Source organism: Nymphaea colorata, chromosome 2 (genome assembly GCF_008831285.2).
Source record: "Nymphaea colorata isolate Beijing-Zhang1983 chromosome 2, ASM883128v2, whole genome shotgun sequence".
In the NCBI taxonomy this organism is placed as follows: domain Eukaryota; kingdom Viridiplantae; phylum Streptophyta; class Magnoliopsida; order Nymphaeales; family Nymphaeaceae; genus Nymphaea; species Nymphaea colorata.
In genome coordinates, this window is record NC_045139.1 from 13064354 (window position 1) to 13080741 (window position 16388).

Below are 16388 nucleotides of genomic sequence, written 5' to 3' on the forward strand. Positions count from 1 at the left end.
AGAAATGAAAAGAAAGGAACGTTCATTTCCCTCCCAATCTCTTATTTTTTTGGAGGGATCAAAATTACATTAAAAAAAAAAAATTTTTTTGCACTTAAACACAGTTATTAGCTTTTTTTCATCAAACACAAGAAACACCTTTCTTTCCATTACTTTCACTCCCTCTCCTTCCATGTAAACAAGCTGTAAAGGAAATCAAAGAAATTCATACATTGATGTTCCTAATAAAGGTAAGGTTTCGTTTAATTGCTCTTGGATGCAATTTTATTTCGCTGCTTCTGTTTTCTTAGGATCATTTGAAAAGTTATGTAGCTTAAAACTACGGGACCATTTAAGAACGCAAAGAGTTGAGTTTTGAGTTTTTTTTTTTATTTATTTTCGCGTTTCTTGAGAGGACAATGTGATTGAATGTATACTTTTTGCAAGAACATAAAAACTTAGCTTCAACGGAAATTGGTCCACCACCTCGCTCTTCCCCGGGGGGTCCGTGCGGTTGCAATCCGTCCTGATTGGTTCTTGGATAGCCAACCCAGAGTCTATATTCTCGCAGTCGCGTGATTGTGAGCGTGGCTGATTTCTGCAGGGACACTCAAAGTAAAATTCCTCTCATCGTCCAACACGACAACAATGATACTTCTCCAGTGTCTCTGCCTTCCCATACGTGCCCGAAGAATGGTTTCCTTGTCGTGAGAGACTGGGGATGGGAGCTCAAAAGAGCATTCAGGCCGGAAAAGGTACGTCGGAGAACCATATGAAGCCGCTTTTCTCATATGTTCCTCCTCCTCCTTGTTTCATCTTCCTTGACTTCCCCTTGGTGTTCCAGCAAAAATAGATGTGAACGTGGACTTCTCTCACCAGCTATGTGGAACCCTCTTCCCCGCCTATCTTAATGCTTTGAGGTACTGGGTGCATTGTGTTCCCTTTTCTTCCTCCCCCGATTCCCGACCAGCAAAGGTCGCGCCCCCGTGCCCCCTGCTTCTTTTCCCTGATAATCACCAAAAATGTTGTTTTCATATACTGCCTCTCGTAATCTTCTTTTTCTTCCGGATGGCTTCTCCAGACACTCGGACAGCCCGCTATCTCAGATAATTGGAAGGTGCTACCTTGCCTGCCCCTCCCTTTTTTGTGTTTTTGTTATTTTTTCTGACAATTGTCAGGTACACATGGCTTTGATGGATGCTCTCATATCTTTTCCAGTCTCTGCATCAAACACCCAAATCTGTTTGGTCGAAGCGAAAAGCTCGATGTATTATTGGACAAGGGATTATATGAATCCAATATTTTCGTTGCTTATAGGAGGCCAAGTTCGCATTGGCTTGCCCAGCAAACCTTTGTGGTTCAGGTAGGTTTCTCAAACAACGGAGAAAAATAGGGCAAACGAACAAAAGGCACGTCTACACGCAAGCCAAAAAGAAAAAAACATAATACACATACACGCACAAAAATGAAGTAAATCTGAATTTCAATTTTGTTCCAGCTTTGTGGACGTCTCTCCTTCTTTTCTCAACTGACAGACGATCTTTACAGCATTCCGTTGCACCTGAAGTCGCTGTACATGGCGTGCCCGTTGACAATTTCTCCCGTTCAGGCAGTGGTGGTGTCAATCTCTGCCGTTTTTCTGCGGGACTCAATCTCAATGAGCCTGCCAGCTCGGCCTGGAGCAGCACGACTAGTATAAGGTATGAGGTGAGTATCTGACTTTTGGCCTGCTAGCTGGTAACGAGTATCTCATTGCAAGCAATGCTTAAAACACATTCTATGAACCGTAACACATATTTTTCTGTCCCTTCATATTTCTCAGCATGTTCGGTTGTTGAATGATGATGGCAGATGCATAAGTAGAGATATGAGTGGGCTCCCGGTTACTTGCAGGTAAAAACTAGTTCTTCCATTAACAAAAATGATATAATGTTGATACTAACGAAGCTAGAAACTTAATGAGGTGAAAACCACAAATGCAACTTATATCAATTCAATGTAGGTATAGAATTTAATGTTATTTACTGAAAACTAAACTTTTGACTGTGTATTGATGGCAAGATACGATTTCATGAGTCATCATATTTTTGTGCATTGTGGGCATTTGATTTCTGAAGCACTTCAAAAACTTGATTACATGTTAAATCACATGATCCGTAACTTGTTTCACACTTAGTAAATCATGTAGCCCCATCATAGTGGACAACTCCCTCATTTGATCTGATGCTGTAGATTAACACAATTTATTTGTTAAGCATAGTGGACAACTCCCTCTATGGTTTTTAAACCCTTGTCATAATCTGATCTACAAATTGTCATAACCTGATCTACAAATTGGAAACATGGTTTTCATATTGATTTCTGGGTTATATATAGATATACTGGTTTGAAATCATGATACCATTTGGTGGTAGCAGATCTGCCCACAAAAATGGTAGATGTGGTCATCCACTTCTGCAAAATAACTTATCGTGGTTGCAGTTTTGGTCATCATCCGACTCACCTATTGAGATAGTGGAAAATCAATGGCTCACGATTTTTGAAGTTGGGATGTGTTGAAAACTGATCAATCCGCTCTTATGAGTACAGGGTTATTGTTGTCTGTGTTGTTGCTAGATTTAGTGTTGAATCTAAGTACAGGGCTATGGCTCAAACTGCAGCAGAGATGACCTGGATTAAATCTATGCTTACCAACTTGGCGTGGCTGTTCCACTGCCGTTGAAGATGTATTGTAACAACAAAACAGTCATCCATATAGCTAATAAACCGGTGTTTCACGAGAGTACGAAGCATATAGAGGTAGACTGTCACTATATCAGGGATATGGTGCAGTCAAGAATCATTTCCACCACAAGGAGCAACTAGTTGATATGTTCACTAAGCCGTTGCCCATTACTGAGTTTTCTACTTGTTGTAACAAGCTCAACATGATGGATATATATGCTCCAGCTTGAGGGGGAGCGTTGAGAAATAATATTTGCTTTTAGGGGGCTTTTAAGTAATTACACTTAAAATCCATGTAGGTTATTTTATTTCCTTCAAGTCTCTTTTTGTCATTTTCTATGACACATAGGTATGGGTATGGGTACAGACCATTTTCAAAAACCTTGGATATGGGGTACTGCCATATATATTTTCAATGATATATATAACAAAAAAAATAAGAATTCAAACAAACAAAACAACATATTTGTGTTTCAAAGTTTACAGATATGAAGAAACTAATGAACTAAGTATAAAAGCAACAAACATACTAAAAACCCTGAAAAAAACAAAAGAAAACCTAATTTTCGCATAGAAATGGACTTGGTCAATGTTGACCGGGTCCAAAAAATGACGGATACAGTCACGGGTGCATTGGTTGTACCTGGTATTGTTTTGACTATACCTGGGACATACCCACGAGCATAGCGGTACTGTACCCGTGGGGTATGGGTACTGCTCCATAAAAGCAGTACCCATGTGACATAGGTCATTTTGTGTTTCTTGTGGACTCCTTTGTTATAGAGGCTGCCGCCCCTTTCTACCCTAATTATGTATTATGTATGATTAAGGATTAATGAACTTAACAATTCTCTCTCTTCCAAACCCTAGTTCAACATGAACAATTATATTATATCTCGTACCATAGAATGGATGTTCTGATGTATTATGGAAACTATTTGACTTTGGGATGCAATAACAAGATAAGTCTTTGTAGTGGATTGAATATCTTTCATCCCACCCATCAAAAGAGTTATTCTTTTGTATTTCTAAAGGAATGTTGTTGTGTTCCTTTTAATGGTAGACACATCGTTTGAACCCAGTCCCAACAGGTATCATTCCTTCGATGAATCAATACAACCTCGAAGAGCAGCTTTTGCTAAAACTCAAGCAGTTTCTTCAATACTATCTTTTGATAGAAAACTGTGAGTATTCAGATATGCACATCAAATGACATGCAATGGCATCAAGATTCTTTTCTCTTTTGATTTTAGTCATGCTCTCTTTCCCTCTGAATGTGTTGTATTATGTATATATATATATACACACACACACAAATTTACATGAACTTGATGTGCTCACATTTTGTCATTGATTTTTGTGGTCTAGTGGCGGTCTGCATGATAATATGGTGGTTGTGAAGACGGAGTCTCAGTATGGAACAGCCAAGGATGACAGCTTCTCTCAAGTAAAGAAAAATGCATGAAGTTGCAATAAATTTAAATTCCGTAGAAATCACACATTTGAACGCAACTACATATGGCCACATACATTCACACTAATCTGTGCCGTCTTATATATAATTAGCTTTCTCCATTTTGATTATTCATGTGGATAAAAGGTTCATAACTTCATATACCACTGTGTTTATGCATATATTTTTTATGCCTCTCATATTCTCCTTTTCTGAGGAGTTAATGCAAGATCAACTTTCCTTCTACCCTTAAGAGCCCTCCAAAAGATACAATGCATTGACTAAGCCAAATATAATCACAAAAAGATCTTTTTATCTTTCTCCCTTTATGCTCTTTTGCTTTCTAGTGTCTTAGATGATCGATCTTATGAAAGTGATCTTCAAATAGGGAAAAGACACATGCATTCTATCATCCTTGTCAAATATGGGCTGGTATCAGGTTTAGGATGTAGTATAAGAATCCTTGTTATGGTATGCTTAATAATGAAAAACTCAACTAGGCCGGGACAAAGGCGCCCTAGTATAAAAGGAAAAAATTCTGTAACTATTTTTTCTTCTATTTTTACTTTTCTTCATTCTTTTTCTTCATTTTCTTCTCCTGCTTCTTTTCTTTGTTCTTCTTTATCCTTCTTTCTCTTTTCTTAACTGATTTAGGCCCATGTGGGCCTTTTTGAAGGTCCACCTCCTAGGCGCACCTAGCTCTTTTGGCTATGTAACACGGGTACTTCTATTTAGGAGGAGTACCCGCACGGTACCGGTACGACACCGGTATGGGTGTAGGTGCAGCGTTGACCGCATCGGGTACGGTCAATTTACCCAGGGTCAAATTTGTCCATTTTTGGACTTGGTCAACTTTGACCGAGTCTAAAATTGTCCGTTTTAGATTTTAACGTGTTTTACATTTTAACGTTTTTTTATAACTTTCGCGTTAAAATTATCGAAACCCTTATGTTTCTTCGACGATGGTTTTCATCTTCACTCTTTACCGAAGTGAAGAACCGACGACGACAGGCGAACGGCGAGCAGAGACGGCAAGCGGCAAACGACAACGGTTCTTCACTTCATCTTCATTTTTTCTTCTTTTGTTTGTTGTTTTCTTCATTTTTGATCAAGCTCCCTTCTTCCGTTAATGCATAAGACTGTAATGGTTGTCGTTGTGTTCGATCCGGCGGCCAAGGTGAGGGACTGCTTGCCGGTATGTTTTGCAAAGGGTTTGCAGAGGCGGTGGTCGAAAGAAGTGTAACAACCCGACCCACTCTTAGGCTCGGGCCCCTAGTTCGGCGGATCCAACCCACCCCATAGCATTTTCGACTCCAGCCTCAAAAAGGCTAGGACCAGGACAATCATCTTTTTAATGACCTCCCTTTATAAGCCCTTGAAGATCCCTCACAATCTTCAATACGAGACTAAATTTCTGGGGTGTTACAATTCACCCCCCTTTAGGCACACGTGTACGCCCGTGCGGGACCCTAGGTCCGAGTGTTGAACTGACTCTGATACCACTGTAACAACTTGACCCACTCCTGGGCTCGGGTCCTTGGTTTGGTGGATCCCAACCTGCCACCTAGCAGTTTCGGCTCCAACCCTAAAAAGGTTAGGAACTAGGACAATCATCTCAGTAATGACCCCCTTTTTATAAGCCCTATAAGATCCTTTATGATCTTCAATATGAGACTAAATTTTTGGGGCGTTACAATCTACCCCCCTTAAGGTACACGAGTCCGTGCGTGTGGGACCTTAGGTCCTAGTGGCTCTGATACCACTGTAACAACCCGACCCACTCTTGGGCTCGGGCTCCTGGTTCGGCGGATCCCAACCCGCCCCTTAACATTTTCTGCTCTAGCCTCAAAAAGGCTAGGATCAGGACAATCATCTCATTAATGACCCCCCTTTATAAGCTGTTGCAGCCTTGAAACGTGGAGAGAGAGAGAGAGGGCTGAAGACGTGAGAGTTGAGAAGAAAAGAACCCTGCCAATTCACTAACCCTATTCTCTATTATAAAGAGATTAGGGTAGAAAGAAGATTTACAGATTACATCAATTTAAAATAAAGAAAATATTAAAGAGATCTGATAACTCTTTAATATTACAAAGAACCACCTAGAAACATAAACATTCTTATTTCAACCTAGTAAACTTTGCCTAAGAAAATAAAGTGAAAAACGAGTTTCTAAAATACATGTTTCACATTGCAGAAATGATGTTTGTAACAATTATATTTTGTAAAACAACAATGGTTATAATCTTCTATATGGATACGTGTCCATGCCACACAGTATAACTGGCAACTGGTAGTTTTGAACTGGCCAAGGAGCTAGATGCATTAGTGCCCAATATGTGGTCTGATGGTCATTAACACTAGCAGTGCCATTCAAAGTTCAAACATATTCCATTCACTGGGTCATTCCAATGTTGGGCAATACTTTTGATTGGTATGACCATCTCAAATTTCAGTCAATGAAAGAAATTCTTCTAAAGATGAATTCCAGAACCACAAACCTACATGAGCAGCTAATTAAGCAGGTCCCCAATGCAGCTAATTAAGCAAGTCCCACACCCACCAATTCAAAAAGATGGTACAGTCAACAATGAACAAGAAATGTTGCAAAGGCAAACTTGTCCATGTGACAGGGTATCAAATGTTTCAGTCTATGAAAGAAGCTCTTCAATCAAGCCCATAAAAAGATGGCCTAACAGTGTGCCATGAAACGAACAAATAAACCCCAAAGCAGTAGGTACATATTTTCAACAATTGCAGTAGACCATATATAGTGATCCTTGTCTAATACAAGGCCTCTTGTAGAGCATTTTCCTTATGCAGCCTCACTGACAAGCTAGGGATTCTTGCAGTAAGACGTTCGATTTGTATACCTTATCATTCCTTAAGAAAGAGACCACCAAAAATAAACTGCAGACAATAAAAGATCTGAAAAAAGGAAGTATAACTACGAAAACAAGGTTCCCAGGAAGACAAGTATCCATTTTCAGTCATTTCACAACGGATGTCAACTGATCAAACACAAAAAAGCTATGAACAGACAGGCAGAAAACTAGCACAAATTTAAAGGGTTAGGGCTTCCCTGCCGTGGAAGGGAGGAAAAAATAACAAGGGCATCCGCCCAAACTATCACGATAGGGAAAGGAAATAAGGAAAACGATTACATAAAAAGGCAAGGGAGAATACCTCGCAGACAACGATCCCGTCGTCGCTGCTGCCGCCAAACGACCGCTTGGCGCCCTTCTTCGACGGCGCGTCATCGTCGGTGTCGCCGGAGCTAGGGTTCCCGTCCTCCTCCCTCCCTTTTCCCCTCTTCGGCATTTTCGATCGACGGCCTCCGATGAAAAAAAGCCTCCGAAAGCAGGACGTAAACCCCCAAGAAGCAAGAGCGACGCTGACTCACCTGAACAATGGGCATGGAGTAGCGCCCTCGAAGCCCTTAGCGACCTTGTTTCTCAGGTACACGGGGAAACTCACAAGACAAAGAGTGAGAGATGATTACCTTTAACAGCAGGCGAGTGAGAGGGCGACAGGGACGACGAGGGGATTGAGGCAGCAACAGCCGAGGATGAAGCGTCGAAGAGGAAGACGAGAGGAGCCGGACGCGCGATGAGTTTATGCGGTAACGGGCAAAAAAAAATTTTGAGAAACATTTCTCCACCCCTCGCGGTGGAAAGATGTTTCCGGAAATTTTTTTCCGGAAATGCTTGCAACGGTCATTAAAAAATTTCTCCGTTTGATCAATCGGAAAACTTTTAAAATTTTGAAAATTTTTTCCTGAGCTACAGGAAATTTCCAGCCCATCAAACGGGCCCTAGATGATCCAAGTCGTGCTCGGGAGATGTCGGTTGGGGGTAGTCAAGCAGAAGCTGAGACTGACGAGTTACCCATTGCTTTCAGAAAGGGCATCAAGTTATGTACTCAACACCCTATTGGTAATTCATTTCATATTCTAAATTGAGCAAGAACTACAAATGTTTCATATCTTCTCTTTCTATGGATGTGATCCCTGGGACTGTTACTGAGACTCAGTGTAATCCAAAATGAGCTCATGCGATGCAAGAAAAAATGGAAGTATTGAATCAAAATAAAACGTGGGAAGTGGTAATGTCCCTGAAGCGGCACATCTAGTACGATCCAAGTGGGTCTACACCATTACATATAAGCCAGATGGAAGTGTAGAAAGGTTCAATGTTTGCTTGGTTGCCAAGGGGTTTTAGAAATATCAAATTCACTACTTAGAAACTTTTGCTCTTGTTTCAAAGATGAAGACTGTCTGAGTTATCCTCTTTTTAGCAGTGGTAAAGGAGTGGAAGTTGTACCAACTAGATATTAAGAACGTTTTTCTAAATGGAGACCTTGAAGAGGAAGTATATTTGTGCATGCTTCCAGGATATGAGGAACTCAGAAAATGTTGCAGGTTGAAGAAAGCCTTGTATGGCCTCAAGCAATCTCTCCGGGTATGGTTTGAACGACTCAAACTTATAATGAGACAACATGGATATCATCAAGGGAATGGGGATCACACTCTCTTCGTGAAGAGAAAGGAGCACAAGGTAACTCTTCTGTTGGTATATGTTGATAATATGATTGTCACAAGTAATGATGAAGATAAAATAACAAAGTTAAAGAAACTATTGGCTGTCGAGTTTGACCTCAAGGATCTTGGCAAGTTGAAATATTTCTTTCGCATTGAAATTGCTAGATCTGGCACAAGTCTTGTGGGGAGGCCCTCTATGAAGAAGCCAAGGGAAGATATCAACGTCTTGTTGGGAAGTTGATTTATCTTACTCTTACTAGACCTGATATTACCTTTGATGTGAATGTGATGAGTCAGTTCATGTATGTTAAGCAAGACTCTCTTGAGATTGAAGGATATTCAGATGCTGACTGGGCATGATGTTTTGATACTAGGAGATCCATCTCAGGCTATTGTATTTACTTGGGAGGAAATCTTCTGGTGTGGAGAAGTAAGAGACAGGACGTTTGCTCTCACTCCAGTGTTGAGGCTGAATATAGAGTTGTGGCTATGGGGGTCTCTGAGTTGTTGTGGCTGAAAGTGCTATTGGCTGACATTGGAATCAAAACTGAGGGATCAATGAAAATGTATTGTGATAACAAGTCTGCAATCAACTTGACCAACAATCCAATATTACATGATAGAACGAAGCATGTGGAGATTGACTGTCATTTCATTCGGAAGAGAATTGATGCTAAAGATCTTGTTCTGCCTTACATGAAGTCCAAAGACTAGACAGCTGATGCACTGACCAAGTGTCATCAACTTCATTTAAGAGAAATGTATCCAAGTTGGGCATGTTTGACCTATATGCCCAACTTGAGGGGGAGTGTTGACGTGTTATGTATGTTTGGGTCCGGGTGTGGATCCTATCCGGGTGTGGATCCTATCCTATTTAAGTAACCTTTGTAACCCTAATTGAGTGATGTTAACAAAAATCAAGAGAGAGAGAGACCGGCAGCTAGTGGGTGCAGGGTCATCTCCATCGTGGTTTTTTATCCCTCGAGTTGAGCGTTTTCCATGTTACATTCGTCGTCTTCATATCTTACTGTTCTACAATTTGCAAGAAGGGATGTGTCAGAAGAAGGTGCTGGTATAATCCTCAAAACAAGTACAAGAGTTGGAAAAATGAAGAGGAGTGGAACCAAGAAAGGTATTTCAGAGTAAAGTATTGATATCTGGTTTGGTTGAATTAAACTTAGAAACAACATGATAGTGGTAGGTGGTACATTGACTCAGGTGCAGCTGCGCACATGATGGGTGATGTTGGCAAACTCTCTAACTATGTTTCTTAATTTGGTAAAGGTAAAATACTCATTGAGGTGGATCTCATCATGCTATTACTCAGGTTCGAGAGGCTGTTACTCCCTTGTCAAATTTATAAGTCAAACATTTTAATGTCTACCATGCTCCCAACGTCAAGAAAAATAAATAGTCTCTGAGTTTTACGTAGATGATGATAATTGTGATTCAGTTGAATTTACAATTTCATTTTTTAAGAAGTTAGTGTTGAATAATCTCATTCGACATCATAGTTTTGGAGATGATGTCAGAAGTGAGAAGTGTCTTAACTATCACTTATGCAAAAATCATGTACTTCCATCTACTAATAAAAGTTCTTCAAGACCAATTGAAATTATTTGTTCTGATGTGTGGGGCCGCTGCCAATTATGGCTGCTTGTGGAAATCAATATTATCTTATATTTGTTGACAATTACTCTCGATACACATGAATTTATTTCTTGAAAAACAAATCTGAAGTATTACCACTCTTCCAATGATTTCATGTCCCTGTTCAAAACCAATTTTCATATTCCATCCAATTTCTCCACTATGATGGTGGGGTGGGGTTGAGTACATATCCAATGAATTTACAAACTACCTCCAAAGTGATGAAATATGAAGATGGGTGTTTTACTTGCATGCACTATAACAATCTGGTCTATTCCCATAGCTCTGGCTCCTAATTGATCGGATCCCAACCCGCCCCCTAACACAGTTTATGTTCCAGTCCCAAAAATGTTAGGAACCAGAACAATCAATCAATTAATATTCTCCTTTGTAAGTCCCTCAAGATTCCTTACAACGGCACGTACACCCCAACCTAATGCGATAGTAAATCATAAACATAGGTATATTGTTGAGAGTGCCATGAGCATGGTGCATGGGAGTAATCTCCATATTAGTCTATAGATTGAGGCAAATAACATTTATCTATGGCAAGGCACACTTGAAAATGACAAACAAGAGAACAAAACTTCATTACTTAGCACCTCACTACAGTTGCATACACACCTTCTTCACTCTTTATTTTATATGTACATATGGGCATGTGTTTATCTATTTTTCACTTTCTTATTTTCTATTTTTTAGTTGAATTTCCAAATTGAGCAAGGTTTGCCTATCTTTCCAAAGTGGCTGGCATTTAATCGTTTCAAGTTCCTTGCAAGAAGAGGTACTAAAGTAGGACCCGTGTTCCTCTTAATGAGGTAACATCATTGTTCTGCTAGATCCTCATGCTTCTTTTTCAAGTACATAGCTAGATATACTGTTGTTTAACTTTTCTTGACAGCCTTACAGGTGGTTCAATTGTTGGAGATATGGCTCCATGCCAGGCTTTCTCTATTGGGGGGATTGGTAGTGTCCGTGGATATGGTGAAGGTGCTGTTGGATCTGGCAGACAATGTTTAATAGTTAACAATGAAGTTTCCGTTCCCCTGGTATGATATATTCACATGTTTAATTCGAGAGCTTTTAGTTTCAAAGTTTGTTGTCCACATAGCTCATGATTAGCCAAATTTCAAAATTTTGTTCTCTTTAATTTGTATTTCTTCTTGAGAATCATATGCATAGTTGATTAAAGAAGGCAATTTAGATTAGAAATATACAGAAATCAGATGGAAGTTATCTAACGATAGGTATGTAGGCATTGAGAAAATTGAAGGTGGAAGAAAATTGAGTTTTTTTTTTTAGTTATTATAACATTTTAACATTGAATTCATGGGAAAGAAGTTGGGGACAATAGGTAATATGCTGCTACAAAATTGGAAGGAAAGAAAATTGAAAAGAAACATCATATTTCTTGTGGTTCCTATCGTAAAGCTGCGCAAGTGGCTTATGGTATTCAGAGTTATAAGAAACTGAAAGGCCATCATCAAACCAAATGCATGGATTAGAAATTTCATGTGTAGAAGCATAGGACTAAAAAAATCATGAAAATGTGATGTATAGGTTGGGTTTTATAAGAGGTTTAAAATAATGTTCCGCTTTAGGGATTGTAAAATCCTCATAGAATTTTATCTGTGCATCAGTTTTTTACTTTATTTCTATTCCAAATTTTTGACATTCTACTTCTATTTGTAAGGTTAGATTTATCAAGAAAAATTAAGAATAGTAAGGGCCAGCCTGCTAGGCGATATATTTGCCGACAGCATAATCTGAGGGGTCAATGTGATGTTGTAAATTGCATACCATGACATATTAATCAACCATAATTTTGTTTCAGAAAATTTTCTAGATAAACAAAAGAAAAGTCTTGGAAAACTCTATAAAATATATTGCTGGGAAACAATATAAACAAAAACTGAATTAAAATTCACATTCCCGTCTATGTCACAAAGACACACATGGAAGGGTGGCATATCTCTGTGTTGACATGGTTTATGTGTGGGACATGGCGAATTGATAATTGGTAGTTCTTCTGCATGTAGTTTGTATTTTATATTCCATGAATATTAATAATGAAGATATTGTTGTTTGCTTGAAACTTCACACACATACACACACATATAAGGAAAATAGGTAGCTACCAAAAACCCTCATAAACCAGTCTTTGATGGGAGTCATCATGGCCTTTGGTTCCAGGGAGTTTTTATGGTTGATATTAAGTCATAAATGTAGAAGCTAAACACCCTTTGAAAGAGGAGAAAAAGAGAGAAACAAATGAGTTTCCTCAAACAAACCCCTTGTTTCCTTTGAGGGGTATTTCAAACTTTTGAAAAAACAACTTGGCTTCTATAGTTTACAACTTATTTCTATTGCCTAATCTCATTATCAATAGCCCAAATGATTCCCACTAGGTCCAACATATATAGGTTTGGTAGCTACCTATTTTCCTCTGAGAGATGTTGGATTTTCATGGCCAAACTTTTGTCCGTAAAGAACCCAGCTGCATAGAGCTGTTTTATCTCTCATTGTTTCTCTCAGTTGGGTGATAGGAAGAGAAGCGGGACAACATCGGGCTGCCATGGGAGGAAGAGGAACACCGGTTGGAAAAGGGGGCTATAGGAGGAAAGGGATTGTAGTCGGGCAATGAGTGGCGATGAGCAGGAGAGATGGTACTGAGGGTCATGGGATGAGTGGAGGCAGCACAGGGAGAAGAGGTCGAAGTGGGGAGAGAGAGAGAGAGAGAGAGAGAGAGAGAGGGCAAGTCATCCATTTTTTTTAATTGGATGGCTTTACACAAGTGGGTTCCGATGGCTGAAAAACAGGTTGTGGGAATCCAGCTTTTTTACACACACACAGAGGGATATACATATATATACCGGTGTTTGTGCACTAAAGTTTTTTGAAATTACTCTGCATCCATGTCTGCATGCATCCATTTCATAGTCCATTTATGATGCAAATCTACTTCAATTCTTTAATAATCTGCATGTGCCCACTAACGATAAATCCTTTTTGTCTTGGTAGTCAACCCATGGACTAGGCTAGACTGCAAATCAACCTAGTCAACTGGCAGCCGACTGATCCATGGCCATATGTACTATTGGACCATGGTCCATCTACTAGTTAATAGGTTGACTAGTCAGTTTGTGGATGAGTAACAGTAAGTGTTTGGTTATTTTACATTAGGTTAATTTTTTCCTGATCTTCTAAGAGAACGAGTTTCTGTTATTCAGAATAGATAGTTTAGAAATTCAGGTGGAAATAATCGCAGGTTTCTTTATATCATTGTTACAAATGTCGTTCTCGGGTTTTTAACGGTGAGATTTTTCTCGGGTTTCTAACGGCAAAGTTGTATTTTTTGGAAAAAAACTCGAAAAATTTTAAAAAAATAAAAAAATTAGGTATAAATGAAATAAATGAGAAACTTACAGGAAAACATAAATAAAACTATATAAAAGTGATAAAAGGCATGCTTTAATGATAATAAAGTGATGAAATATTTATTTTAAGTTTATATTTGTAGCCATGATAATCTCAATGCTAAAAAATAGAAAAAACGAAAAATTCATGAAAAAATCGTGAAAAAAATGCAATAAATATTTGTCACGATTTTTTCAAAATATCACTATTTTCCCTTTTTTTTCGTTTTCCATGATTTTGGTGGTAATATCGCGATGTTTTCGAAAATATCCTGATATCTTTGACACTGCTTTGTATACACACATCTATCTCTCTCTCTCACGTGCATAGACACAAACTCAGACACACATATATATATTGGATGACTTCTCTCTCATTGTTGGCTCCAGTGCATGAGTAGTGGCAATCACAGGATTATTGAATTTTCCACCATGTGCTGTAGCTCATACATAGAAAAACTAAGTAATTCCCTATGTAAATTTTATGAGCTATAGCATATTGTCATTGCCCTTCACTGCATGTATAATTTGATGCTCAAGACCCCTTAAGTAAAGCAAATATATATCTTGCTTAAGCTATTTATTGCACATTGGCAGTAAGATGCTAGGTATAAATTATTCATTTGTACCTTGATTTCTTGGTTTATGAAGACAAAATTATTTGAAGGCGCACTGTTTTTGGATTTCGGCACTGACTTGGGCTCTGGGCGCCTGGTTCCTGGTTAGTTTATTTCACTCGTGCGAGATTTTCTTTTCTTCAATTTCTTATTCGTGCAGTGCGTGCTGACAACATAAACCGACTGGAATTTAATCTTTTGTCCCTAGATTGTCATTACCTTTCATCTCCTTGTGGATTTTCCTGTTCCAGGGAATCCTGCCCTTAGGTATGGGAAGCCAGGGTCAGGGGTTGGATATGGATGTAGCCTGCGGTTCCGTTCACAGGTGGGGCAAGTCCAGGTTGATTATGCTATCAATGGTTTTCAACAGACGAGTATCTACTTTGGAATAAGCAACGCTGCTTCTTAGTCTGCGATCTGAACTTTCATTTGCTTGAAGTTATGGACATTTTTTATTGTATTCACATTCATTCATCTCTCTCTCTCTCTCTCTAGTCTGAGTTGACATCTGTTCACGTTTGTTAGTCCATCCCAAGGATCTCCTTCCAGAACCCTCTCTCTCTCTCAAACACGCGTACCCCTGAATAGCTCCTTTGCTGCTATGTGAGCACGGAACGTTCATACTGCACGAGTGGAGCCATTCACGACTGGTTCATACATCTCCATTGAAGGATAGTGACGGCAAGGGTGAAATTGCTTCGTTAGTGGGAAGAACGGGAGGTAAATTGTTGGTCCCCGGATGACGGCTGGTATTGAATGTTGGTTTGCTTCCTAACCCTCTTTCCTGGTGTTGGGCCTTTAATCGAATCAACTAGCTTGCTTGATGTAACTCTGGACAGGGCTTGTTCCAAACCCAAGCCAAGCTGGAAGTACACACAATAACTTATGTGAACAACCATGATGTTGAGAATGTAAAACAGTAACAAGAGAAAAAAGGTAGATCTTATGTCGGGTCGACAAGTTATCGTAATCTGAACAGGAGAGTGATCGTGGTGGAGGTGCTGCCTGACTTTAGATCCATGGGTTCTTCACGATTCATTAATAGATCATCTCCATGCCGACATGGCGTTGGTTTTCCTGTTCATTTGAACATGTGCAAGTACATTGAAGTATTCCAAAGCATAAGCACACGGTTCAGGATGCCCCTTGGAATCTTTTTTTGAGACGTCAATTTGTTTGGAATAAACCGGCGCAAGTATATAACTCCATTGAACAATTTTGAAATAATTTAGACAATTATCTTTTTTAATTGAATGTTTAATGATAAACATTAACAGTAGAGTTGATGAATTGTTACAACATTAAGGATGATGTTCTAAGTCTATTTTCCTACTCACTGAGTATTTAGTAGTGCGTTACCAAACAGAGTTGGTGAGTTCTTGCAACGGTCAACTGTGAGGATCAAAGTTTCTCTCTCTAGTTGCTGGTTCTTTGGGAACCCAGCGTTTGCAGATGCAACACAACTTCCCATTACGATGATTTCTTCTCTCCATTAAGAGAGAGAGAGGGAGAGAGAGAATCACCTTTTTGAAATTTAGACAGCAGTTAATATTTAAACAAATTAATGTGAATTAAGATTCAATTAGTAAAATTTCTGGGCTGCCTGCTTAGACGTGTGTTTTCTGAGTCTCCTGTTGTTCTTATATTCTAACGAAAGTAGTTTTCACAAATATTGCATCATAGGACCCATAGAGTATAAATTTTGAATTTTTTGCCTGAGTCTCCTGTTGAAGTTCTTATATTTTAACAACGAAAGTAGTTTTCACAAATATTGCATCATAGGACCCATAGAGTATAAATTTTGAATTTTTTGCCTGAGTCTCCTGTTGAAGTTCTTATATTCTAACGAAAGTAGTTTTCACAAATATTGCATCATAGGACCCAGAGTATAAATTTTGAATTTTTTGCTTGGATCTTATATTTGAACTTTGGATCTCTTGCTAACTATGCAATATATGAGTAAAGTGTATTTGAACTTAGTAAGACCGACAAGTTCGACAGATTCAATTTAG

At 39.0% G+C, this 16388-nt stretch overlaps 1 protein-coding gene across 5 annotated transcripts; it reads left to right on the forward strand.

Annotated features, from left to right (window-relative positions):
• Nucleotides 1-459: 459 nt before the first annotated feature.
• LOC116248155 (outer envelope protein 39, chloroplastic) lies at nucleotides 460-14903 on the forward strand. Of its 5 annotated transcripts, XM_031620782.2 has the most exons (12): nucleotides 461-734; nucleotides 824-899; nucleotides 1061-1096; nucleotides 1198-1342; nucleotides 1528-1686; nucleotides 1802-1872; nucleotides 3795-3887; nucleotides 4072-4150; nucleotides 11046-11161; nucleotides 11245-11392; nucleotides 14411-14480; nucleotides 14628-14903. In XM_031620782.2, exons 1-12 carry the CDS (start codon nucleotides 701-703, stop codon nucleotides 14783-14785), a joined length of 1185 nt encoding a protein of 394 aa, XP_031476642.1. In that variant the 5' UTR covers nucleotides 461-700; the 3' UTR covers nucleotides 14786-14903. The 5 variants fall into 5 exon arrangements, with proteins under 5 accessions (XP_031476644.1, XP_031476642.1, XP_031476648.1 ...); XM_031620784.2 differs by lacking the exon at nucleotides 14411-14480 and having other exon boundaries at nucleotides 460-734; XM_031620788.2 differs by lacking the exon at nucleotides 14628-14903 and having other exon boundaries at nucleotides 14357-14464.
• Nucleotides 14904-16388: the final 1485 nt, after the last annotated feature.